Source organism: Alternaria hordeiaustralica (assembly GCF_023758085.1).
Source record: "Alternaria hordeiaustralica strain BMP 2776 chromosome Unknown scaffold_16, whole genome shotgun sequence".
Classification (NCBI taxonomy): Eukaryota; Fungi; Ascomycota; class Dothideomycetes; order Pleosporales; family Pleosporaceae; genus Alternaria; species Alternaria hordeiaustralica.
The window spans coordinates 107155-132339 of NW_026056788.1; the positions used below are offsets into that span (position 1 = coordinate 107155).

The 25185-nt window shown below is 52.9% G+C and overlaps 7 protein-coding genes across 7 annotated transcripts; 1 reads left to right on the plus strand and 6 right to left on the minus strand.

Annotated features, from left to right (window-relative positions):
- Positions 1–1266: 1266 nt before the first annotated feature.
- Positions 1267–2023, minus strand: J4E84_007333 (uncharacterized protein; the record flags this gene model as incomplete). Its single annotated transcript, XM_049389918.1, has 2 exons — positions 1267–1903; positions 1971–2023. 2 exons carry the CDS (start codon positions 2021–2023, stop codon positions 1267–1269), a joined length of 690 nt encoding a protein of 229 aa, XP_049242218.1.
- Positions 2024–5138: 3115 nt separating this feature from the next.
- Positions 5139–5836, minus strand: J4E84_007334 (uncharacterized protein; the record flags this gene model as incomplete). The annotated part of the gene is made up of 2 exons (XM_049389919.1): positions 5139–5730; positions 5781–5836. 2 exons carry the CDS (start codon positions 5834–5836, stop codon positions 5139–5141), a joined length of 648 nt encoding a protein of 215 aa, XP_049242219.1.
- Positions 5837–9169: 3333 nt separating this feature from the next.
- On the minus strand, positions 9170–9868 carry J4E84_007335 (uncharacterized protein; the record flags this gene model as incomplete). Its single annotated transcript, XM_049389920.1, has 2 exons — positions 9170–9719; positions 9777–9868. 2 exons carry the CDS (start codon positions 9866–9868, stop codon positions 9170–9172), a joined length of 642 nt encoding a protein of 213 aa, XP_049242220.1.
- A 332-nt stretch (positions 9869–10200) lies between these two features.
- CEL6B (1,4-beta-D-glucan cellobiohydrolase cel6b) lies at positions 10201–11373 on the minus strand (the record flags this gene model as incomplete). The annotated part of the gene is made up of 1 exon (XM_049389921.1): positions 10201–11373. One exon carries the CDS (start codon positions 11371–11373, stop codon positions 10201–10203), a length of 1173 nt encoding a protein of 390 aa, XP_049242221.1.
- Positions 11374–12992: 1619 nt separating this feature from the next.
- J4E84_007337 (uncharacterized protein) lies at positions 12993–14627 on the minus strand (the record flags this gene model as incomplete). Its single annotated transcript, XM_049389922.1, has 1 exon — positions 12993–14627. The coding sequence occupies one exon, from the start codon at positions 14625–14627 to the stop codon at positions 12993–12995; it is 1635 nt and encodes a 544-aa protein (XP_049242222.1).
- A 5708-nt stretch (positions 14628–20335) lies between these two features.
- Positions 20336–21542, plus strand: J4E84_007338 (uncharacterized protein; the record flags this gene model as incomplete). The annotated part of the gene is made up of 2 exons (XM_049389923.1): positions 20336–20722; positions 20778–21542. The coding sequence occupies 2 exons, from the start codon at positions 20336–20338 to the stop codon at positions 21540–21542; spliced, it is 1152 nt and encodes a 383-aa protein (XP_049242223.1).
- A 2122-nt stretch (positions 21543–23664) lies between these two features.
- On the minus strand, positions 23665–25148 carry J4E84_007339 (uncharacterized protein; the record flags this gene model as incomplete). The annotated part of the gene is made up of 3 exons (XM_049389924.1): positions 23665–24203; positions 24255–24920; positions 24968–25148. The coding sequence occupies 3 exons, from the start codon at positions 25146–25148 to the stop codon at positions 23665–23667; spliced, it is 1386 nt and encodes a 461-aa protein (XP_049242224.1).
- Between the last annotated feature and the right edge of the window lie 37 nt (positions 25149–25185).

The window sequence follows — 25185 nt, forward strand, 5'->3', positions numbered from 1 at the left end:
TTCCAACCTTTTCATAGCCAAAACCCCGACTCATGGGCTTGATTATCCACGGACTAAGCTATCATATACTCCAACCCTCGCTGCAACTCCACGTTCCAAATTTAGCACCAAATAGCTGTGGCGCCGAGGGATTGGTTCTTGGAGGATGATGTGGTACTGTTGAGTTCAGCGGGATCCGGGGGATGTTGACGGATTGCTAGGTATAAGGATGTCTGGTGGAGATTGAGGTATAGCAGTCAATAGCCTAGCAGCACCATAGGCCCCTACCTTATTTGCTCTCTCCGAGTCTTATGCCTTGTTCGGTCAACTACCTACTAGCCAAGACTAACGCACGCACGTGATGTCCTACATTTCATGATCCCCACAAACTCGGGAAACCATCTCCAACAGACAGATGCAACACCACCATGTCTGAAATGTACGCGTCCGCCAGCCCCGCCAGCCCCGCCATCCACTCAACCAACACCACAGCGCCCACTAACTACATCCCTAGCACCCTCCGCAACCAACGTACATCGCCGCTACTACGCCTTCCAGCCGAACTACGACTCAAAATCTACGCATCCCTCGCCCTCAGCACCACCATAAAATTCTCCCTCCCCCGCCCCTCCCATCCCGGCTCATCCACCCCCGCCATCCTCCTCACATGCCGCCAATTCACATCCGAAGCCACGCACCCGATCCACGCCCTCGCCACATACGACATCACCTTCATCCGCGGCAGTATATCGTTTATCCGTAGCATACCCTTACCGTATACATGTTCTTCTCTCCGCATATCCCACGATGCAGTCCGGCAAATGTATGATCGTTGGAAAGGGTCAGATGGGGAAGCGTCGCCACAGGCGGGTCTGCTGCAGTGTCTGGCGAGAGTGGAGATTGAAGGGGCGGCGATGAGGAGAGAGGATCATAGGCAGGCGGTGAGGCGGTAGTTTGGGAAGGGGAAGGAGGTGGAGGTGGAGTTTCTGCGGGTGTGGGAGGATAGTCTGGGGTAAGGTGAGGGGTTTGGTTGAGTTGGTCGTGTTTTGGTGAGAGAATGTCTTTTAATTTGCGGATGGTGAGATTGATATCTGGACGGTGTTGTTGCAGCGAGGGTTGGAGTAGTGATGGTGTAGAAGGTGCTGATACATTCTTTTTGAAGGAAAAGCTTGATTCGACATTCGAGAAGCCAGACGCGTGGCATTTAGCACGCAAGGAGCTGACTTGCAGGCCTTCCAGTTCTCGGCTACCATACTTTGACTTGTACCCATTCTCATCCGTCTCCATTCAGTAACTTTCCATATCATCCTCCCAGTAATCCCTGAACAGCTCACGTGCTTCGAAGAGCGAGACAGGAGGGCGACATTGAAAATCCACGCCCGCCTCAAAGACAATGTCCAAGAACTCCTTGCCAAACCACTTCCATATCGCTTCCCTCATGAGCGAGCCATCCAAAAGATACACAGCCCAACCCCTACAGATGACATGCACATGCTCCAGACGTGGCAACTGCAAGGTACAGCATGTAGCATCTTGCGAGTCTTTCAAACGCTTGTTAACCTCCACTTCCATGAGGTCGGCAAACCATTCGCTGATGTGTAAGCAAGTTATGTGGGCGCAGAGGCTGTGTGAGTGCTTCGAGTATAGCCAGTACCATGCGTCTCCAGGAAGGGTGTCGACGGTGGTTCGAGCGTATACGAGTGCGGTGGCTTCAGAGCGGGTTTGTTTGCAGGTTGAGAGGAGGCCTGGGAGGTGGAATTGCATGGTGAATTTGGATGGGTTGCGGGTTGGATCGCCAGGGCTTGCATTGGTAATGGTCGCGGCGATGTGGATCTGTTCCGAGTGGCCTACGTAGGTGTAGATCTTGTTGCGCAACTCAGCGGGGAGGCGGAGGAGAGGAGATGTGAGGGTGTTGGTAGGAGTGCTAGGAGGTGTGTGCGTTAGTAGGTAGATAATAGTGTTTAGTGACGGCGCAGGTCGCGGAGACATACGTTTCGGACATGGCAGTGGCGACTTCAACGGCTGCAGAAGATGGACGTTCCATTATGTGTGGGTTGGAGAATGTAGGGTGTGTTGGTCTCGGCTAGTGGGTAGTTACCTAAACAAGAGAGAGGACTTGACGTGAATAAACAGTTCACCGTGATTCGCCTAATTCAGACTAGTGCATTTAGAGAACCTTGGAACTGATGGTGCGGCTAGCGTACTTGCCGTTATACCACCCACTGTTCAAAATAAACATACACAGCCTCCCCTACTTGCCCAACATGGAGACTGCAGCCACAACCACGACCACACCTGCAGCCCCCCAAACCAACAGCGCAATGTCCACGATGTACGCATCCTGTTACACATCTATTAAACTGCACTAACTAGCAACATAGCACTCATCCCACATCCCCAATCCTCCGCCTACCCGCCGAACTCCGCAACAAAATCTACACCTTCGTCGGTCTCTCAACCTGCGTAGGGTTCTTCAAACTGCAGGGATACTCCAAACACCCATTCACGCACACCATCCCCCCCTTCCTGCGCACGTGTAAACAAATCTGCAGCGAAGCTACCGCTCTAGTCTACGCAAACGCTACCTTCAACATGACCCGCAGAAACGACTTCGCCTGGATCGCGTGTTGCGCGGGGGCAAAGAGCTGTACTACTTTACAGATTTCCTGGGTGGTTTCGATGCAAATCGCGCGATACGTTGAGGCGAATAGAGACAGGTTTATTGTGTGCCCGCTGCAGAAGCTGGAGAGGGTGGAGGTCATGTGCGCATCGAAGAAGGCAAGTGAGAGGTTCAGAGTTGCGCTGAGGAATTGGTTCGGAAAGGAGGATTTGGTGGTTAAGTTTAGGGATCTTGGGGGGGTGTTGATGGCTTGGTAGAGATGTGGATGTTTGTTGGGGGTTGAGATCGACAGAATCGAGTAGCGGACTCGAAGAGAGCGATCCATGTATTGTGTAATGTGCGAGTTAACCAATAATGACTACTTTGATTCGCTTTCTCTTTAACAAGCCATTTCCCGTAACATCTGAGAGTACCCTCTCCCAGCCCACCGCTCATCCTACCAGTGACTCAAAGACAACTTCTACAGTAGTATCCTCACACCACGCTCTCAAAGCCGCCCTGATCTTTTCCTCTTGCCAGAGCTTGTACGCATTCCATGACCAGACGTGGATTTTCTTCAAGTTGGGCAGCCATTCAGCAGGAGGTACATACTCTCTAGTGAAACCCCGTCGCCGACTGGGATACCATGCGATATAATCGGCAAAAGTCGAACCAAGCTTGATTGTGGTGACATGCTCCAAGAGCTCATGACTACAACGTGGGTACTGTAATGAGTAGATTTCGAACTTGAAATAGAATGTTGCGTGGGCGCATATCAGTGGGGTGGCTTCGTGGCGGGTTTGCGTACACGCTTGGAGTAGGCCTGGAAGGGGGAAGTTGTACTTGATGAAGGTGCGGGTGCTACCTTCTATCTTTTCGATCTCTTTTGCTCGAACGGTTGTAGAGAGGGCTAGATAAGTATATATCCTGTTGCGAAGCTCGGCGGGGAGTCGGAGGAGGGGGGATGTGAAACTATTGATGAGAGTGCTGGGCGTGTGCGTCAGTGGGTGGTGTTGAGTAGATGGCGGAGGGCTTACATTTTAGACATGTCGGTGGAGGATACAACGGCTGTAGATTGAGTTTCCATTCTGTGGACGGACTAAGAAGTAGGATAAGTTGATTGTGGCTAGTGGGTAGTTGACGAAACTGAGTAGGTAACTAGAATTGAGTGCTTCCGAGCTCGATTTATCTGCAATGCGCTAGCTGCCTAGCCAAGGACTGATACTGCGATCCGCTTCTCTTTTGACTCGCCAGTTCTTGTGACGTATAAAGTTCCCTCTCCCTGCCCGCCGCTCATTCTCTCAGTCACACAAAGATGATTTGCATGGTATTCTTCTTGCACAACACCTCCAGTGCTGTCCCTGTGGTAAATCCCCACTGTTGCATACATGCGTCATACTTGATGTAAATTTTCTGCACGTTCGGCAGCCATTTGGTCGGAAATTGCAGTCCTTCATAGCCCCTACCTTTTCCAATATAGTGGGAAACGAGGCATGCCACACGACCCCCAATCGTAATCGAGGTAACGAACTCGCCGATTCCGGGGTCGCAGCTGCCGTTCATCCAGGCACCCGTGTGACACTGAGTGAAGTCGAAGAGAGCTGATCTGTATACTATCGAGGTAGCTTCGTGTCGGATTTGTTTGCAGGCCTCGAGTTCAGCTGGAAGCTGGAAGCTGCATGTGAGAGACCCTTCAGCTTGAATAGCTTTAATGGTAGTAGAGAGGCCGAAGTAGGTGTAGATCTGGTTTCGCAGCTCAGCGGGCAGGCGAAGGAGCGGGGACGTTATTTGATTGGCGGATGTGCTGGGTATGTTGTCAGTGGGAGTGCGGGGAATGGCGGTGGACGTACATTTCGGACATGACGCTGTCGGGTTGAGGGGCAAGTGAGTTTGAGGTCTCTATTTCGAGTAAGTAGAGAACACTGTGCGTGTGTGTGTGTGTGTGTTTGTGTGTGTGTGTGTTGAAGTGGGTGATACGTGTGAGATATCGAGGTGTATTGGATTGTATTGTAATGACTACCGACTAAGTAGTACGGAAGGAGAAACTATGTATTCATTGAGGAATCACGTGACGGTGGGCAGGCGCATGTGGGGGGCCAGAGAGTCAGTATTCACGGTGCTTATAGATCGATAAACTCCTTCTTATGTAATAAAGAGTCTCGGCGTGCCCTACAGGGCGGTTCAAAGAGAACCATTAGAACTTCTAGCTGCGGCAATGATATAGGAACATGGCTGGTATCAGGATATTGGGAGAGGAAGAGGAAGAGGGGAAATGAAAGTATACTCATCAAGGCTTTGTTGGCTCGAAGAAGTCGATGAAGCATGGTGTTGTATGTTGATTGGTCATCCAAGATACCTTCAAGGGATCAAGTTAATCCAGAGTAGTCTCCATTTATCACTGTTTCTATAGCTATGCTGCTACCGAGAAGTCGCCTCAGCGTTTCGAAGCCTGGTACTACCCTAATAGTGATATACGAGGAAAAGGTTGGTTCATAGCCGGCCGAGAAGAGAACACGAGGACAGCCTAAGCTAGACGTCTCTTCGTCCTATTAACTCCATGTTAGGCAATTAAGTTCTGATGGTGGTCCCAATAGCCGTCCCAAAGAACGCTTTTATGTATGTCTTCGAAGACAATCTCAGCTGTATGGTTCTCACACCAGCCTTTCAGTACTGCTCTGATAGAACTATCTTTAAACCATAACCTGATAGGATCCGCTTCGATATGGATTGTCTCCACATTCCGCAGTACGCTGATGATACCGTCGTGCTCATCAGACCAACCGCCGTCTTCGTCAAGAAAGTTTCGAGCCGCATATTGTACAGGTCTCCAATCAACTTTGACAGAGGTCATACGCTCGCAGCAATTGTCGACGCAACGGTGGAACAGAACCGCTAGGAAGCTACAGTTGGACAAGTCGAAAAGAGCATATTTGTAGAGGAGGTAAGAGCCTTCTTGGCGGACTTGATTGCAGGTGTTGAGGAGGTCGGGTTGCGGGTACTTGAGTAGTTTGGTATATTCCTCCGCGTTGGCTGGTGTCGGGGAGCGTGTGACGACTTGGATGACTGTGGCGGCGCCTACGTAGACGTAGATCTTGTTCCGTAGTTCGGCTGGGAGGCGGAGAAGCGGCGACTCGAGCTGGTTTCTGAGAGTGCTTGGTTCAAATGTTAGTACGTGCGATTGGGTGAGAGACAGCGAGCTTACATGTTTGCTTCAGCCTCGTCATCCAGGAAGGATGCGGAGGACGCGTTGGCCTCCATGTCGCAGGGGCACGGAGATTGGGGGCGCTTGACTCTGGTTGTGGGTAGTGGGCGGGAGGAGGTAGAAAGATTGAGAAGTGAAAGCACTGTTTACTGCGCTGTTCGGAAAGCGCTAGTGCGGAAGGTGGCTACCTCTTATGACTAATCAAGCCCGATGGCACTCCTGAGGTCAAGTTCACCTGTGTCTTTCTTTTCCGGCTTGCAGCGGATTGTCGGCTGCCTTGATCTTGCCCGAAACAGGTTCGCTGCGAATGTATTCACAGTCTATAATCAATAGATCGAATCAAGACGTGATTTGCATGTTATGGTATTGCTTTATAGCTACCTAGGTAATTTCAATAGTCTCTGTTGATCCTCCCGCTGTGAACAGAATCACGGAGAACCGTTTTTGTATCAAATACTGAGTCGACCCATCGCTACGACAGTCTGACCTTTACCAAAGGTAGTGAAGACTGTTCCAACGCCATGTGTCATCGGAAAAATCAGCGGCGTACTCTTTCGAAGATCTCGCTGAGTGACCAGTATCTTCTTGCATGCTGTAGACGTGCACTTTCTAGTCCAGCATCTCTTCGAATATGATCTCAATTGACGCGCCAGCCCACACAAGTAGAGGTTTTCTCAGCTTGCCTTGTAGCTCAGCCTCAACTACCTCCTTGACGTACACAACCTTCAGGTTTGGTAAGATTCTTGATACCCGCGTGCCCATCTCCTGTAACCTGTAATAGGGGGCGCGCATCCGTATATAGCAGGCCAGACTACCCGAGATTCTCACCGAGGTAACGAGGTTACAGATAGTCGAGCTGAGACCACGAGATAGCAGGAATTCCTCGTCGTCGCAACTGACGTCAAAAGTCCCTCGGTTTGGTAGCAGTGCCGTGGCCTCGTGCCAGATTTGCTTACAGCTCATGTGAAGTCCTGGGAGCTCGAAGCATAAGGAGGAACCTCGCCGATTCATTTCCAAGGCTCTTGTGATCGTGATTCTGGCCGCGAGACTGGCGTAGGTGTAGATCTTGTTGCGGATCTCGGCGGGGAGGCGAAGAAAAGGTGATTTTCGCTGGTTCCTGAGCGTACTCTAGGGCGTTAGTTTTGTGAGCGTAAGGCTGAGAGGCCGTTGGCTTACATTTCTGACATTGCGCTTTCATATGACGAAGCCGCGGGTGAAGGTAGGCTCGCCATGGTTGGTATCGTGGGTATCGTGTAGAGAGATGGTGGTTGTACTTAACTAAGATCAAAAGCGACGGCAGGCGAAGTCAAGGTATGAGGCGTCTCGGTGATTGACGTGAGAGTGAACTTAATTGATTGTTGTATTGGAGTGGACGAAATGACTGTCTAGCGCCTGTTCATTTTGGGTAGGAGCAAACGCTATGACGTACGCGTCGCGCTCTCACCTAACGGAACTCTCCTCATACTCTTACCCAGCTTTCTCAAAGATGATTTCAAGATCCTGGTTCCTAGTGCAAGCTCGCAATTTATCCTGTATGTCATTACTCATATACGATCCCATGGGTAAAGCCAACACGTATACTCGCTTCAAAGCCGGAAAGGCTGGACGCTCCAGCTTACACAGCTCATCCAAGCCCTCATAGTGCATGCGAATGGATGTCATAAGTTTATAAACCGGTAGCCTCGAGATCCGCTTGATCCACGAATGATCCGTATCAGAGACCCTGTATGTTACATAATCAAAGAACATCCTACGGGCTTCATAGCGGAGCTGGGAACAGGTTGACATGAGGGCCGTGAACCTTTCGTACGTGTACTTACTCCAACGGTATATACGGATGTACATACTGCTGAATGTGTACACGTAGATCTTGTTGCGGATCTCGCCTGGAAGTCGGAGAAGTGGGGAATGAAGCTGGTTTCGAGTCGTACTGGATAAATTGTCAGCGGGTGCGGCTGCGTATCTGCGTGGGAAATGGCTAAACTACATGTCTGTTACGGCGCTGCTATGTCGCATGGCTGGGGTTGAGGCCAAGAGTTCGAGGTCGAGGATTGCGATCCTTCTCATTTGATGAGGAGTACGTTTGCGTATGTGGTGGTTCGATATCGCGTGAGTAGAGGAAGCAGATAGGTTGATTTTGGTATATGGACAGCGGGTGGTAGAGGGAAGTAGGTTGAAGGCTTTGGGGGTGATTTCGTGAATTAGCACAGAAGGACCGACTGCTACCTCGTTTCCATCGCAGAGCTTTGGTCATGACGTATCAATACTCTCGTCATTCCCGCAAGCGGAACCCGCCCTTGTGATTATCTCTAGAACGCTGAGCTGGGGGCCACTTGCAAGTCCGCATTTCCCGCCCAAGTTCGTAGCGCGTCAACCCCCAAACTATCCTTTGGCATGCGCGATTTACTCCAACCAGAGACATATACTCGCTCCAGTTCCGGGAAGAGTTTAGCTCCCTGTCGTTCCGCTACAAAATGCTCATCCTCCCGTAGGAGCCTTGTAATCCGCTGCGATCGTAGTTGGATGGAAGTGACGAACTGGAAGTCCGCGTGTGGAAGCGTCTGTGGGAACTCCGAGAATAGGAGCGCCCTCAAATCGAGAGTCGCATGCGCGAAGAAGATGGCGCGGGCTTCATGGCGCATCTGGGAACAGGTGGATATGATGGCTGTGGACTTGCGGGCCCGAGGACTGTTGTTGAAGACGGCCTGAGTGCGGGAACACGCGTACGCGTAGATCTTGTTGCGTATTTCCCCTGGCAGCCGCAAGAGAGGTGAGCCGAGCTGGTTCTGAAGGGTGCTGATTACGTATTAGCAGACGCCCGTCGTCTCGATGGGGTTGAATGGTCCAGGTACTTACATCTCGCGAGCTTCTTTGGAAGTGAGCACGCGACGCTGACGTGAGGTGGCTGTCTGTCGTGACATATTGCTACGCGGGGTCAGAATAGAAGACCAGGAAGTTGTTCAATGGCGCAGAACGCTTACCCAGGTACGTGTATTCGAGGATTTGTGGGCTTCAGACTAGTCGGCGTAGTTGCTCACGAGACTGTATGAGCTGGTGGCTTACCGAGAACAATCTGTGGGAAGACAAGAGAGGAGGACTGGTTTCGGCGATCAAGGTGCTTTATATACAGAGGGTACGTGCGGAAGGGGCTGCAAGACTGGGATTAGACCCTCGAGATCACGCGCCAGCCGGATCATCACGTGCATAGGGCCGAGGACTTTTCTTGATCCAGTTCTAATGTGTTGCTATAAATGAAACCATGTATATCCATCAGAACTTCTTGATCGGTCTCAGAGACATGCGCTCCCAACTTGGCTGAAATCGCTTCCTCGTGTACTTAGGTATCCAGCTACTCATGAGTGAAGAAAAATAGATTGGGAAAGAATGCGCTAGCAGCGATACGTCCCAGGTTGCCTTGAAGAATCTTGCATCTTCAGGAGCCAATATGGATCTGTAATCTCCTCGTCGGTGACCTGTAGGTTCGGCTTTCCAAACAATCCTCGCAGCGCATCGATGCATACATCATTCGCCCTAACGGGTTGCTTCAAAAGTACCCTCTCAACCCCAGGTAGATCAGGTTTAGCCCTTATACCAGCTTTGAATTCCCAAGCCTTCCGTATTGCAGTGGTGAGATAACCACCGTCCATATACAGCGAGGAAATGAGGTTACGATATTTGGGGTTGAGGCTTACGTTGGCTGCCCACCCTCCAAATCCAGACAACTCGAACGTCGCATGGGTATACAAGAGTGCGATAGCCTCGCAGTAGAATTGTTTGCAGGTGAGGAGGAAGGTTTGGGTGAAGAGACACGACCTTTCGGAGACTTCTGGGCGCTTCCCGTGCTTGACTGTAGTAGATCGGCAGGCGTATGTGTAGATGTGATTGCGGATCTCGCCAGGTAGACGAAGTAGGGGCGAGTTGAGCTGGTTTGCTGTGGCGCTGTTTCGATCAGCTAGTGTATTATGGATGAAGCAAGCGCTCTATTCAGCAGCTTACATCTTGTCAGATTCCTCAGGCGTAGTTGCACGCTTGAGCAATCCCTCCCACTCTTTGTAGGCCTTCTCGCGGTCCAAGAAGGTTGTCGTCATATCGTGGACTCGGGTATCGGATTGGGTTTGAGAATTCGATGGAAGGACTCGGCGTAGATCTGTTACAAACACGCTGTTATGGTAACGCAAGATCTCAAGACAGTCGCCTCTCTAAATAGTCGCAGACCCGGGCTAGGCAGCTGTGGGGTTAGCCTGGAGTCACGTGTGGGTTCAGAGCGCATAGAACCATGAACATGAATCAGATCCCGATGGGGTAGCAAGGTCGGTGAGAGTCTGAGAAGATAGATGTCTTGTGAAGTCCTTGAATATTCGATCCAATATGTACACTAAACAGAAATCGCGTACTTTACACTCGGTCAGCTCTACCACATCTAGACCTTGGGGCCGTGGGGCTTCTTCATGTAGGTTGGCGCCAGAGGCGGGTCGGCGTTCTTGACCAGCATCTGCACGTACTCGTCGAACCAAGCACCAGCAGCCGGTGCGCCAGTAAGACCGCACTTTCCGTCACTCTCACCACCAGGCTTGATCCAGACAAGAGAGTCGACGTTCGTGTTGTTCTGCTTGGAGCCAGGTAGAGGACCGAATCCGGCAGGTTCCACGTTGCACCACTCGCCCCACTCCTCACGAGCACCGGGAAGAGCGACGCGGCCCTGGTCAATGATGAAGTGGGAAGGCAGACCCTCGGCCTCGAGGTAAGGAGCGAGCGATGTGGCGTAGTGGCTCTCGTCCCAGGATGGCGAGTACTCGGTATAGTTCTCGCGGACCTTGGCTTGGAAGGAGTTGTAGTTAGATACGTTGGTGGAGAAACCCCGGATCTTAGCCATGGGGTTGAGCTTCTTGGCCATGGCAACAACCCTGCCGAAGACCTCAGCGGTCGGCTTCAGGTTATCTGCCCAACCGAGCCAGCCGCCGTGCGCAGCGTCAATGTACAAATGTACGTTGGGGAACTGTAACTTGGAGATCGCGTACGCAATACCCTCCTCGTAGATTGGAGTGGCGTTGGCGCAGAAAGGAACGCCCTGGTTAGTGACGGCATTACCCAGACTGTCGGGCTCGAGAACGATGGCGAAGTCGAGATCCCTGGCCTCAGAAACAAGCTTGGCGTACTTGTCGACAAACTCTTTCTTGTATATCTGGAGACCGTTGTTGGCGGAGCTGAGCTCACCGGCAGACTCGCCAGCAGAGCAATCACGGTCGGGCAGATTGTACAGGACTAGTCCGACGATCATCTTCTTTGGGCCCTTCTTTTGTTGACGAGCCTCCTTGATGGCTTGGGGAATGAGGCTTAGACCATCGCGAGTGGTGACCCAAGTGAAAGTCGAGATCTTCTGGGCGACTGTGCGAGTGCGCGCCGCATTGAGAGTATCGTTCTGGGCCGTGAAGGCTGCAATGGTCTGATCGAGCTTCTTGCCGTAGCTCTGAACAACATAGCGGTCTTTGCCAGTCCAAGGGTTGACGTTGGGGCCTGGGGGTGGCTTAGGAGCTGCGGACGCAGCACCGGCGAGGGCGGCAGTTGCCAAAACGAACTGTGTGAGTTGCACCATGATGAAACGAGAGGCTTGGAATTGACTTGAGGTGGTGATAACTCGGACGGTGGACTACCTGGGGCTTTTATAGAACGCCATGAGGATGAGCGCCGCGGAAAAGATCCATCCAATCAATTGCTTCTCTATCAGCAGGCTTGGTTCAGGCTTGCCCTTACGTTCGCGTGACTGTCTTTAGACTTGGTCAACGGTACCGTCGGCCCGTTGTACATTCCAAGGGCACTCAAGACGGTCCAAGTCCTTGGTGAAAAAGCATTGACATCTCGCATACAAAGCGCCACGGCGGCGTTGCTGTAGTGCTTCATCGATGGCGTACTGTGCGCTTTCTTTGGCGAATGTAAGGAACGGTCGTTCGCCCCTAGATTGGTATGTAGTCCTGTTAACAGTAAATTAGCCAAGGTAAAGTCTACCGGGGCTGCTGCGGGTAGTCAATATATCTGAGCTGTTTACCCGGCTTCTACCCCAGCTTCGTTGAAACATCGACCCCGCAATCCGGCTCGTGATATTGCGATCCTGAAAAGCGCCCTGCAGATTGGACGCGGTGGTCAAGCTAATGCTGTGTATATTGCGCATAGAGTACTGTGGGGATCTTGTGTCATTTCGGACTGCAGCTCGCCATCTGCAGACACTGTACAGAAGATTCGTTGCGTCTTCTAGCGCGGGTGTGAGCGGCTGTACCCTGAGGCTGAGTTGGATGTAGATGCTGCACGCGCGATGCAGGAGCTCCAACACAGGATAGATGTCGAAAGTGATATGGCGAGCTTAGGCACTGGGGTTGGGATGATCGCACAGATTGAAGGCCTGTGGCATACAAACATGCAGATCAATCTCCTTGCACATGGATGCGCGCCCTACGGAGGATACGTGATAACGGCCGTAGGACGACACAGTGAATTATCTGATCGCATATCGTCATCCAGACATCCCGAGATCTGGCTGAAGGCGTATTCCGCGGATGGAGCGCGAAAAGGCACGAAAATGATGGTGCTGTGCGACGCGCGTGGCGTGCATGATATTGGAAACCGAGCAGACCGCCTTCCAAAGGACAACGCGTCGGAGATCTCGAGAACGCAGTAGACGCGTAGTCGCTCGCGTCGGTTGAGTTGGGATGGGGTGCAGTCGGGCGCGTGACAGTTCCAAGGTTCGTAGTGAACGCGACGCGGGTGCGGGAAGATGATTGCTTTGCCGTTAGCGTCTTGGCAGTGATTGTAGCGATCCCGAGGTCTCCATCGCGCGTCCCCAGTTACTTCAACTCGCCACCATGTCCAGCGCTACAACTCCTCAATTTACTGAAAAGTGTTCAGCGCTGCCTACGCCCGTCAGTGTCACCGCGAACATTCGCGACTATAAGATGGTGTCGAGCTTCAACGTTCACGAACAACATCATCCGCAAGATCAACTTCTAGGGGCAAAAATGTACATTGAATCGAATCTAGTCTACAAACTATTCATAAGGAGTGCCATGTCGTCGTATCGTATCATGTTGTTATTACAAAGGAAGGGCTCGTCTCAACGACGATGAAGAAGAAGTAGTTGGTGTCCATATCCGACACACCTTTTAGACTCACTTGATGAGGATCCGTGATCCCAACAAGGTCTCAGCCACCAGTGCTACTGATCTAGCACTGGCGGACGTACATGCCGAGGGGGCTTGGGTTGTAGTCCTGGAAGTAATCCATGGAGAAGTCACCGCTGCCACAGATCATGTAGGTAACGGTCTTGCCAGCCTCGCAGTCACCAGTCTCGACGGGGTAGGTGTTGCCAGGGGTCATCTCCATGTGGGCAACGTCCTTCTCCTTGGCGGGCATGTTCTTGTAGGTAGTCATCGCATCGGCAGGGCCCTTGAGCTTGCTGACGGTGCACTCTCCGTGGCCAGACATGGTGTAGTCGGAGGTCTCGAGGTCCTCCTTCTTGGGAAGCATGAACATGGCAGAGCACTTCTTGCCAGCCATGGAAGCAGGGATATCGAAGTTGAAGATGGTGCAAGTGTGGCTATCAACCATGCCATTGTAGGAGGTGTCGTGGGCCTTGTCGGGCTGCTCGGAGTCGACAGGTACGATGAGGTGGGGGTACTCGTAGTTGCCGTTGAGGTCCTGGGGGCATGAGCCCTCACCGCCGTTGTTAACGCCGTCGTCGGGGTTCTCTGGTGTTTCAGCGGGCTTGCTTCCTGCTGGGGGAGCGGGCATGGTCGCGGAAGCAGCGGGATAAGTCTCGGCGGGGGGAGCGGGGTGTGTCTCAGCGGGAGGAGCCGGGTGAGTCTCAGCAGGAGGGGCTGGCTTGGTCTCAGAGGGAGCGGGGTTGGTCTCAGCGGGAGGAGCAGCAGGCGCAGTGACAGTGACAGTCACGACGCTGGGAACGCACTCAGACTCTTGAGGGATACCAGGTGCGGGCTGAGAGGGCTTCATGCCTTCGGACATGGCGGGGTAGCCTGGCTTGCCTGATTGCTGAGGCTTTCCAGGTTGGCCGGGGTTCTCGGGCATGCCAGAAGGCATTCCGGGCATACCGGAAGGCTTTCCAGGCATACCAGAAGGCTTTCCAGGCATATCAGAAGGCTTCCCGGGCATACCAGACGGCTTTCCAGCAGGAGGTGTACCGGCTGGTGGTGTACCAGCAGGGGGTGTGCCAGCAGGTACGGTAGCAGTAGCGACGGGAGGTGTGCCGACGGGAGGTGTTCCAGCAGGGTATGTGCCAGCAGGAGGCGTACCAGCAGGTACAGTGGCAGTAGCGACAGGAGGTGTGCCGGCAGGTCCAGTCGCAGTGGCTACGGGAGGTGTGCCAGCAGGCTGAGAGCCAGCGGGTTGTGTAGCGCCAGCCCCGCAAGAACCGGCAGAGCCAAGAGAGATCTCGACGCACTTCTCTTGGCCGGGAGCAGGTGTTGTGTAGACGTTGTATTCGCCGTTGTCATTGACGGGGCAAGCGTAGAACTTGCCGGAGCCGTTGTATGTAACGCCACCGTTGGGACCGACCGCAAAGCCGTTGGTGGGAGTGGCACCAACGTCACATTGGAACTGGGTGGTGGGAGGAGTTAGGATGCAACCACGTCCATTGGAATCAGTGAAGCCACCGTTACCGTCCAGGCAGTAGCAGCCGGTAGGCAGACCACCGTTACCGACACGGTTCTGGCCGTCGTCGAGTTGGCCAAGTACACCCGATGCGCCGCCTGACGCCTCGAGCTTGAAGCACTGTGTAGCCTGACGAACGACAAGGGCGTTGGCTCCGAGGCCGAACGCGATGGGAGCGAAAGCGTATCTCATATTGGAAAACTGAGCGACTGTGGGATGAGGTGGAATTCGTGGATGCCCTCCAACACGTTCGAACTGGGTGCCTCTTATACTGGCCTGTGGCTCAGGGACTATGACAGCCGGTACTGCTAAAGACTCCTAGTGACTTCCAGTGTTGCGGCATCGGCTTACGTTGTTGGGATTCTAGCAGGCCTCGCGTCTGGTTCTCATCGTCATCTCGAGAACGATGATATCAGTAGACGAATACCTGTACAAGCATTTGTGGAGACTGCTATCCAAGCCTGTAATGCTTGAGGCTTTCCGCTGCCTGGTAGTAGCCGTGTGGCCCGCGTTAACGTTCAAAAATGTTGCGCTTTCAAGTAACACCAACCGCAATGATTGGCCAGAAGTCCAAAGACGTTCTGGGAACTGTGGTTCTCGACGTACGCCAGACCCGATTTTGTGGGGTAAGATCGACAGGAACACGTTGCTCTCCCCCATGCAATGTACACAACTCGACCTTGAGAAGGATATCAACGCGAGGTATCGGTGGTGTTGTACGTTGAGACTGGTCGCAAATGTGGCTGCAACTTTGAAGTCAGCAAGATGAACTGCATCGCTATACGTGAGCTTTCCGATCTTGAGATGGCAGACGATGAGCTCTTCGAAAGTAAGACGGAGCTTGATGCGTTGCGGAGTCCGTTCCGACGGTAAGGTCGGCGTCGTCTAGAGAATCAAGACTATTGGCATGAGCCTTGGCGGTGAACAACAAAGAGCAAAGTTTCCCAACATAGTAACAAACCGTTGCCGAGTGTTCCGCTACGGTCGTTTGATATGCAAGATGAGCAAATAAGCGATGTGGTGCTTTCTACCCCAGACATCTGCAGACCTGGAATTCATGGGGTACGTCGGCAGCCGGACCAGCCTGGGAGATCACGTGAAAGCCGCGTACCATGCTCGTAGCCAGCCCGTATGGTCTACACTAGAGACGAAAGGTTGAATTGGCGAGCAGTATGGAAGGCAGGCATGTCAACATGATAGATTTCGATGCGATCCGGTTTAAAGCTGACGAGACCTGTAAACCAAGCTGGGCACTTCCATAGTCCCCACTGCATAGCGGGAGCTGTCAAGGCTGGCGGATGTTGTCTCCATTTGGAAACATTCAAACGAATCATTCGCAAGTCGAGTATGTATACGCTGTCTAGCTGGGAAAGCACGGCGCAGTGTGGAGGCCTTTCGTCACTTTGACATGATCACATCCGAAAGCTCCAGTGTCGGCGAAACTTCGCCGTGCAGACATTGGTGGAGACTTCGCTACGGAGATCCAAGCCCTTCTCCAGTACTCCTAGTGCTGAGTGGCATTTGTGAATACTGGTTGTCCCGGTGGCGCAGAGAAGTTGAAGCGACGCAGGCCCCTCGGCATGTCTTCAGGCAACCAGAGGAAGACTTCGCATCTTGCGCGCGTCGTCAGATGTGGGCTGTGTTCAGTCGTTTGCTGACGCACACACGCAGAAGTACCACGGCGGGATTATGTCGGAAAGTCGATCGTTATTTCTGGTGTTCTGGTCCACCTTAGCTGGCCCTCGGTCGTGGTAGGTTGGTGGATCGGTCGCGCGACGTTCGCTCCTAGGGTTCGTCTGAAGGGGTCTGGACGCTGGATCTCCGCAGGGAGTACGCCTGTGTCATCAGGAACGGCGTGAGGAGTTTTTGAGCCCTATGGCATAGAGGCGATGGTCATTGGACGCTGCGGCGAACGCGTCGTACGCAAAGAGGGATTCGAGGTTGGGTTGCGCTCCCGTCGCGACCTGGTTTTCGCGTTACGTCATTCGTGACTAATGCCCACTTGGCCTAGTGGCCTCCGCTTTGGACCGAGGACCCACTTGCCATCTCGTTCCGCCTCCTCCGAAGCCTTCCATCAGGGTACAATACCACGACAGCGCAGCCATTTATCAAGTCTTTCCCATAACTCTAATGTCCAGTCTCTGACGGAAACTACAACTGCCCCCGTCGAGGCTTCTAGCTATTCTACCAGAGCAACCCTAGACGCATGCGAAGTGATAAGCTTCTATCCCGAGTACCAATACGGGGGGTCACGCACTCAACGGCCATATCGACTGCTACAAAGGTTGCAAGTCGATTCTCATCCGCCAGTGCCGACTTCACTACATGGGAGGACCCTGTCGGATACAACATACGCGATCACCAGCAAGACAAGTAGTTGCAGAAGCGCGCACACTGTCGTGTATTGGGGGTAACCCGCTGTAATGGACCTATTAGCAATCAGGTCTTGCGCGGTTGTATGCAATTTGAATGATGAAGATTTAACAGATTGGGACGTACAGTCAGAAGAAAGTGCTAAAACTATGGCATTTCCAGAGCGATCAAAGGCTGATGATCAAACGTTTACGCGTATATCGAAGACCTTGTGAAACGCCGATGAATTATGCTACCTTTGTAGGATGAAACTCGCCTGAGATCGTGCATCATCTTCCCCCCCAACTGCACCTAAGCATCGTCGCATTTCAACATCCAATCAGCAAAAGTTTGATTGGGTGAAACGTCTGCCACAATGATGTGGTAGAACCATATCGCTCACTGAGAGATGGTGCAAACATCTTCGTCGCATTATGTTGGCATCAACGCGCTCTAAGTGCTGTCGCAATGTACAAGCCGCCTCATCAGGGCAGATGATATTTCTCCAGTTTTGGTGTTGACTACCTAGGTAGGGTACCCAGCATCGCTGATGAACGCGTGGAGACCTGCTAGGCTGGGATCACGCGGAGCAGGCTTTGAAGGTATTGGAATTGCGTAAGTAACCGTGTGGAAACATATGTATACGGAAGAAATAGTAGCCGGTACACAAACCGCAGATGTAAAGGTCGTATTCATTCGCCATTAGTCTAAAGTGTCAGCACGACTGGACACGATGCCGCGGTAATATGTGCACGACTTGTTCAATTTCATATACCACGACAATACACGTGTCGGCTGTCATGAAACAAGATAATGGGGAGCTTTGAACACGTTGACTTACACAAGTTGTAACGATCATCCTGGTCTGGCTTCGCTACCAATAATAACAGTTGAACGGACTTGAATTGTTCGCCGTCTTGGAAGATGGACAATTCGGCCTGCAACATATTGACGCATAATACACTGTCTTCGTATTGAAGTGTTGATACCATCTACCACGGGAAGTGCCGACTTTACTCGTGACCTAGCATGTGATATTATGCCGAGAAGATGATAGAGCCACAGTGAAGCTTGCACGTACACAACCCATTTATGTGGCTTAGCCACGTCTGATCTCCTTGCTTCACAGAGTAATGATGTCTGCCTCGCAGACTTCACAGCGTACAAGACATTGATAATTATGCGCTGTTTGAATTCTAGCGACACTGCTAAGAACAATTTCCCAGCCGCTGCCTCTAACCCCCGATACATTGCAACGTCTCGGTAGCAATCATGCAGGGCCTGTGTCGCAAAACTACAAGCACAGGATCCAGTCCGACTCGCAGCCCCGAACTCGCTTGTCAAAAAATGCGTCAAGTGGACCATTGTATGTCTGCAGATGATGGCGAGGGATCTGAAACGTCAATAGCAGAGCCTGAGGATAGCGAGCTCAGTGACTGGGACAGCCTCGAAGTCGACGATGTCGAATACACGGACGAGGAATTGAAAGACTTTGGGCGACCGGGACGACGGCGGCACGTCGGAGATCAAGATTCAGGTCTTTTCGGCAACATGCAGGAGGTGAGGCATACATGCAGCCAGAGGCGGAGATGCATTGATGAAGATGGTCGGAGTGCAGGTGGCCGAGAGAAAGCTAGTCAAGAGGATCGCCAACAACCAGAATGCAGTGGAAGCAATGAAGATTCGACTACAACGAGCGGGAGATGTTGCCATGTGTCGCAGTAGATCGCGAAGCACGTGTAGTACGTGTGGGCGTAAACGACTGTGAAGGACGAGAAGTAGACCCTGAAGTCGGTAGTGAGGAGAAACTTTCGACGAAGCCGAGGAACACCACGGGCATGTTTGGTTGAGAAACAGGCGTCAACCTTGGAAAAGCTGTAAAGTTAGCCGCCGCGAACTGACTGCAAAACCCATTCCAAGCGATAAACTCAGAACAGATCAACGCATCGCGATCAACACATTGCGATTCCACCTGCGATTACTGCATCCCTTTCCCATCCATGGATGTGACCACAAACCCCAAACCTTGAATCCCCATCCCAAGGTTCGCCTGCAACCCTCCCACTCCCATCTCCGCCTTGCGCATCCCCTCGATCGACGGTTAGCCAGGTGCTCTTGCAGGAACGCGAAAGTCGGAAGTAAGAATTAGAATATTAACACTTCTTACCTTTACAATACTACAACTACGCTCTTAATTCTAAATTTAAATACGCAGAATTGCTTGTAGCACTTTACTCTACATCTTTACTTTTTCTTATAATTTTATTACGACGTTGTAGTGTTAGGTAGGAGGCTGCCTACTATTAGCTTATTTCCCACTTTCGCGTTCCTGCAAGAGCCACCCCCCATTCCTTGCAGATCCTTCCCTCGTCATCGCGCGCTGGTGCTCCAGAAGCGTTCCACGATTGCAAGTTCGCAGGGACGGGGCTAATCCGTTTCCGTGTCTCAACATCCCCCCGCGGCCGCTTACAGGTAGTGGAGACCGCTCCGTCGAGGGGGATATTTCTGGGTAAGTAGCGAGTGGACTGGAACTGGACTGGGAAAATCTGCGCACGGTGCGAAGCGATCGTGACCTCGATGGAAGACGTTTCCGTTTGTGGGTTCATAGGATAGGCGAGGGCGTTGGTACCTACCCGCATTGCGATCGCAATCGTGTTCATGGGGTAGCAATCAGGACGCTGGGCCGCAAGGCGAACAGCACTCTTCTCGATAGACGTAGAATCGTAGATCCTCTGCATGTTGAGCATAGAAATTGTGATACACGCGCATGGCGGCCTCAGCCCCCCATAACCCACAGACTGCCAAAGGGATGAAGATCTGGAGAATTAACGTTTTCCATGACATCACACCTGCTAGCTCAAGTCCCTTGACGCCCGCATCCAGTCTAGCGCTCGCTTCTAGCCGGCGATCTGAACTGCCCCCTCCCCGACGCCAGATCTACAGCTATCACGAACACGCAGCCATTCACACTGCAGGGGCCGCCGCATCATGCACCGACGACCCCTCCGCAAAATCCATGGATCGGGGATAAGGGTTCCAACGCAGGGATCACTGATTAACCGACCTGCGTGGCTTGAACGTGCTGAACACCGTGATCGTGGCCCTCGCGCAGTAATCGCAAAGATGTGAGACGGTGCGTGCTGCGTTATTGGGACGCCCGTAACGCCATCGAACGCCATCACGGGTGAACCGTCAGTCTCACTGTACTCCTACCCAAGTACGGACCCGCGAGTCTACGTCAGTACGCCCCCCGCCCGAGCGCCGCACGACTATTATGGCGTCGGGGCTTGGAGAAAGGACGTCAATGTCTGTTACGGAAAGGCTGGGTGGTTTCTTTAGTTTGGTTTTTGGGTTTAACTCTCAGCGCCGGGGGGGCTACACAACCTTGGAAATCCTCTTTGGCATCCAGTTCTTCGTCTTCTCTGTCTTGTCAGCCTTTTGGGCATATTGTTTTTTGGATTTGCGTAGCGTATAGCTCGCTGTTTTGGTATACCAGTACTACTTACTTACTATTTGAGTCTGTCACCTTGTGTGTCTAGGCTGTCGAAATGGCAGTACTCAAGAATATCTTACCGTTGCACAAGAAGGAGTCGGTATCGCGGCTTCAGGGCACTCCTCACAGCCATGCCACTCATATCCACCGTCCCCAGAAGGCAAAGAGCTTTATGCCTAACAAATGGCGTAATGAGCTGGTTGCTGCTGCCGCAGAGTTCGCTGGCACGTTCATGTTTCTGTTCTTTGCGTTTGGGGGAACGAGTGTAGCCAACACTGCGGCGACGTACAGCAACCGAGTTACCTCTGGACAAGACAACAACAGTATCACACAGGCGCCAGATACAAGTGTGCTGCTGTACATCAGTCTGATCTTCGGCTTCAGTTTGATGGTGAATGTCTGGGTATTCTTCAGAGTGAGCGGAGGACTCTTCAACCCTGCCGTAAGCCAGCCTTCCCAAACAAACGCATGCAAACAATACCTAACAACACCCACAGGTAACACTCGGTCTCTGGCTCATCGGCGCCGTCCCAACCATCCGAGCCTGCCTCTGCTTCGTCTCCCAAATGCTCGCCGGCATGGCCGCCGCGGGCGTAATCCAAGCCATCATCCCAGGCCCCCTCAACGTCTCCACCACCCTCGGAGCAGGCGTCTCCGCCGCCCGCGGCGTCTTCCTCGAAATGTTCCTCACCTCGCTCCTCGTCTTCACCATCTTCATGCTCGCAGCCGAAAAGCACAAAGCCACGTTCCTCGCCCCGATCGGCATCGGCCTCGCCCTTTTCGTCGCAGAAATGGTTGGCGTGTTCTTCACGGGTGGCAGCCTGAACCCTGCGCGCAGCTTCGGGCCCTGCGTTGCTACGCACAATTTCCCGGGGTACCATTACATTTACTGGTTCGGGCCGCTGATGGGTACGCTGCTGGCGTTTGGCATGTATCGTATTGTTAAGTTGGTGGAGTATGAGACTGTCAATCCGGGGCAGGACTTTGATGACCATGAGGCTGCGTTGTTTAATCCGCCTGAGGACCCGGAGCATGCTGGGCAGGTTGAGCGGCCGAATGTTGCGGCTCATGCTATGGCGGATGCGATTCGCAGGACTAATTCTGGGTTCAATGAGAATGGCCAGTTTGGCATCGACTCGATGCTAGAGAGTAAGGACGACGAGAAGAGCACGCCACCGCGGTCGCCACAGAAGGAACAAGAGCTGTTGGAAAGAACCGGTCATGCACCAGCTGCCAACGGCGAACGCCACGAATGTTGTTAGCCCTCGGTTCTTACGTTCCCAGCAGTGTGTGCTGAGATAGTACTATGTTTCCATTTCCATTCTAGCGTTTACAGCGGGTGCGAGTGCTCATTTACAATTCAATAGCGAATCTCATTTCTTACACTTATGCTGCGCATAAGCATAACCTCATCTCTCCGCCTTGCATGATGCCGCGCCGTGCTTCTCCTAATCTGGCTTCGGTCTTGTATACGAGGAACCAGGCTAGACAGTGTGCGATTAGGATTGCGAAGAGTAGGATGAAGAGCAGGATGGCTAGGATGGCGATGCATGTCCAGAGGGCGGACATGGCGCTGGGTTTGCGCTTGCTTTTCGGCTTTTGTGGTGGGGGTTCTGAGACGGTGTCGTAAGAAGGATATTGCGGAGTTGGAGTAGATCTATGTGCCGGTCGGGGAGTGGCCTCGCGATTTGGTTCGGGTATCTCGTTGTTCGGCGCTTGGTCGTACGTATACCCGCCATCCCCATCCGGAGGAAACAACCGAATCGCCACGCCCTTCGCCTCCATCTCCCTCCCCGTCTTCTTCGGCGGCGTACTCGGCACATCGAACCCCTCACTCCCCATCCCCGTCCTCATTCCCATCCCGAATCCCCTCCGTCCCATCCCCATCCCTCTCACCGGCGGATCCCAAGGTTTCCTCCCACTGTCCCTGCCATCCGCCCTCTCCTTCCCCTTCCCTTTCCCTTCTACCTCCACTCTCAACACCTTCCCCGGCTGTCGATGGATCTCCTCTGACCCCGTTCCCGTCTCCCCTCCCTCGTCCTCCTGTCCCTCCTCTGATCTGGCTCTACTATCCGCACCGTCCGTCGCTTGCCCTCCCCCTTGTTGTTCTTGACTTCGCGGCGTTGGGGCTGGCCTTCGCGGTCGTAGGCGCCGTCGTAGGGATGGTGGCCGTTGGTGTAGCGGGGATCGGTTTTCTGCGGAGTCTGAGCGGAGGTGTTGGAGTTGGGAGTACAAGCGGGAGGGTTGGAGATGGGGGAATAGGCGGGGGAGTTGTACCGAGAGGATTGGGAGACAGATTGCTAGGAGGCAGGCTAGGAAGAGGATGCTCATTGCTACCAAAACTGGGGGCGGCGCGGGTGGTAGGTTGGTGTGAGTCTGGGGGTGTTGCGCGCGCGTGTAGGTGTGTGGTTCGTTGTGTAGGTGTGTGGTTCGTTGTGTAGGTGGTTATCGTGAGGAGGTGTAGTGTAGATTGTTTAGGTTCCGTGTAGTGATAACTCAAAGGGCGTCGGGTTGAGAAGAGATATGTCGCTCGATATGGTTTGAGGCGAGGTGAGATAGTCCACACGTGAGGGTTGTGCCGTTCTTGCCCTCGAAGACGAAGCCACGTGTTGTGGTGGCTCGCGACTGCCATATCGCAGCCTCGGTGCTTCTAGCATCCTTTTCCACAAACTCGAGCTTCATTACGCACCTCTCGGCTCTCCAACTCACCCCAGTCTCTCTCATCTGCTATTCAAAACTCTTGCATACTCGCGTAAAACCCGATATACGTATGTCAGCACGACCTCGGGTTCAAACACGTTCCCAATTTGCATCAGTAGCCTTTAGCGCCATGTCAACATAATCATCGTCTTCGCGCTTAGCTATCGCTCCATGCGCGTGCTCATGATCAAGTGGCTCGTTTTCGCCCTTTAAACCACGTTACGCAACCACTGGCAGTGAGCCCTTCTCCTCTTCCGCGTGGCACGCACTACATTCTCCCTAGGGCGGGATGAGCATGCTCACCGGCTACCCATCAATCGAGGATCAAAGACTGTGGGTGTCGCGGGTTGTGTCTGCGCATGCGGCCGGGTAAATGCTATGGATAGTCGGAAGAGTTTCATGTGCGTTGCGATGGGTAGGTGGGAGAGCTGAGGGAATGTCATTGTGACGGTGGTGCGAGGGAAGTGTTTGGTTAAACCGAGGTAGAGTGTAGGGTACAGTATTTTAGCTGGAGTGCGTTGGGTACGATGAGAGGTCGTTGTGTTGTTCTTGGCGGAGTGCAGCATCTCGATTACGCGACTGTGAAGGGAATGTGATACTGGTTAGGGTATACGAGGTAGTACAATATTAGTCTACCACAACGACTTCCATAACTCTGAATACGGCGCTCTTGAAGGATGAGTCCTAGTCTTCCATCTTGTCATCGTCCGCTTCATCGTATTCGACTTCCGCTGTATCACCCTCTTCATATCCACCACCTTCACCATCCTCATCTTCACTGTCCGACCCCGATCCTTCGCTCTCGCCCTCACTCCCAGGATCAAAGTCATCATCCTCTTCCTCGTCATCCTCCTGATCCTGCAACTCCCTCTCCGCCTTCTGCAGTTCGCTCTCTTCTTCCTCACCACCGGCCTCCTCGACCGCTGCGCCGTTCTCCTTCTTGCCACCCACCTTATTTACATTGAGCTTCTTTGCGCGTCGGTCCGCAGCCAGACTAGCATCTTGCAAACCGTGTTTCTGGACGTATTCGTTTATGCCGGCGAAGTCTGCCTGGTCGAGCATGCTGAATTCGATATCCCCGGAGTTGGGCGTGGTGAAGACAACGTTGAAGGTGTTGCGCAGTACATTGGTGTAAGATATGCTTTCTATGGAGGCGAAGTCAAAGAAGGCGAGGGGCTTCTTGAAGCCGTAGAGGATGCCTACGGAGGTAAAGAATAGGTAGCCTGGAGTGTGTTAGCAGGAGCTCTGTGCTGTGGAGTTTGAGTATAACGTACCCTCTTTGCTTCCCCTGTGCGCCTTGACGTGATATGCCTTCTCGCCCTTCCTGTGACTTTCAGGCACTGCGCTCGCGAACTCATCGGCATCGGGGAAGATGACCTCCTTTCCGGTGCCTGCTTGAATTAAGCAATGGTGTATCGCCTCAGCCATGGGTGTTGGCCCTGGGTCTTCGCCTTCAACGATGTTCTTCCCTGTCGCCTCCTCGAAGGTCCATACGATTGGCTCTGGCGGTGAGCCCTTCAATTCTTCTGGCATGGGCGCCACTCCATCGCCGTGCACTGGTATAATGACGAAATGATGCTGTTTCTTCGCCTTCTCGGGTATGGGCAGGCAGAAGACCTGGTCCACGTCCTTCCACGCGATGGCAAATTCGACGTTGCCGTTTGCGCCAATGGCTCTTATGCCGCCATCCTTCTTGTCGAGTAGCTCGAGGGTGAACTTCTTCCGTTGTGGTATCGCGACGCTGACGGCTGGGTAGGCCTTGAATGCTTTCGTCGAAGTGCTCGTGAGGCTGCCTCCTGTTTTTGATGCGCCGTTCTGCGGGGCAACACTCTCTTCGATCTTGCGCTTCTTAGTCGCTGGCTCAGCGGCGGGTTGCGAGGCTTGATTGAGGATGTATGTCGAAATGTCGCGGAAAAGTGTACTTTGTGTTGGGTTTTGGTCTTGGGGCATATTAGCAGAATTCGAGTACTGGACAGATATCGCATACCTATCGCGGCGTGTACGCGCTTGCGCAGCTCGTGATTGCTAGCGAAAGCGACATCAATTTCCTGTGGATGGGGTACGGGCGTCGGTACTGCTGCCGGCGCAGGGGCAGGCGCAGATGGTGCAGGCGCTTGCACGGGTACAATGGGTGCCGATGGCTTGTTGTTGAGCGCTGTAAAAGCCATGGTGGGTTGCAGAGGGGAATTGGTGTTGTTGGTTGAA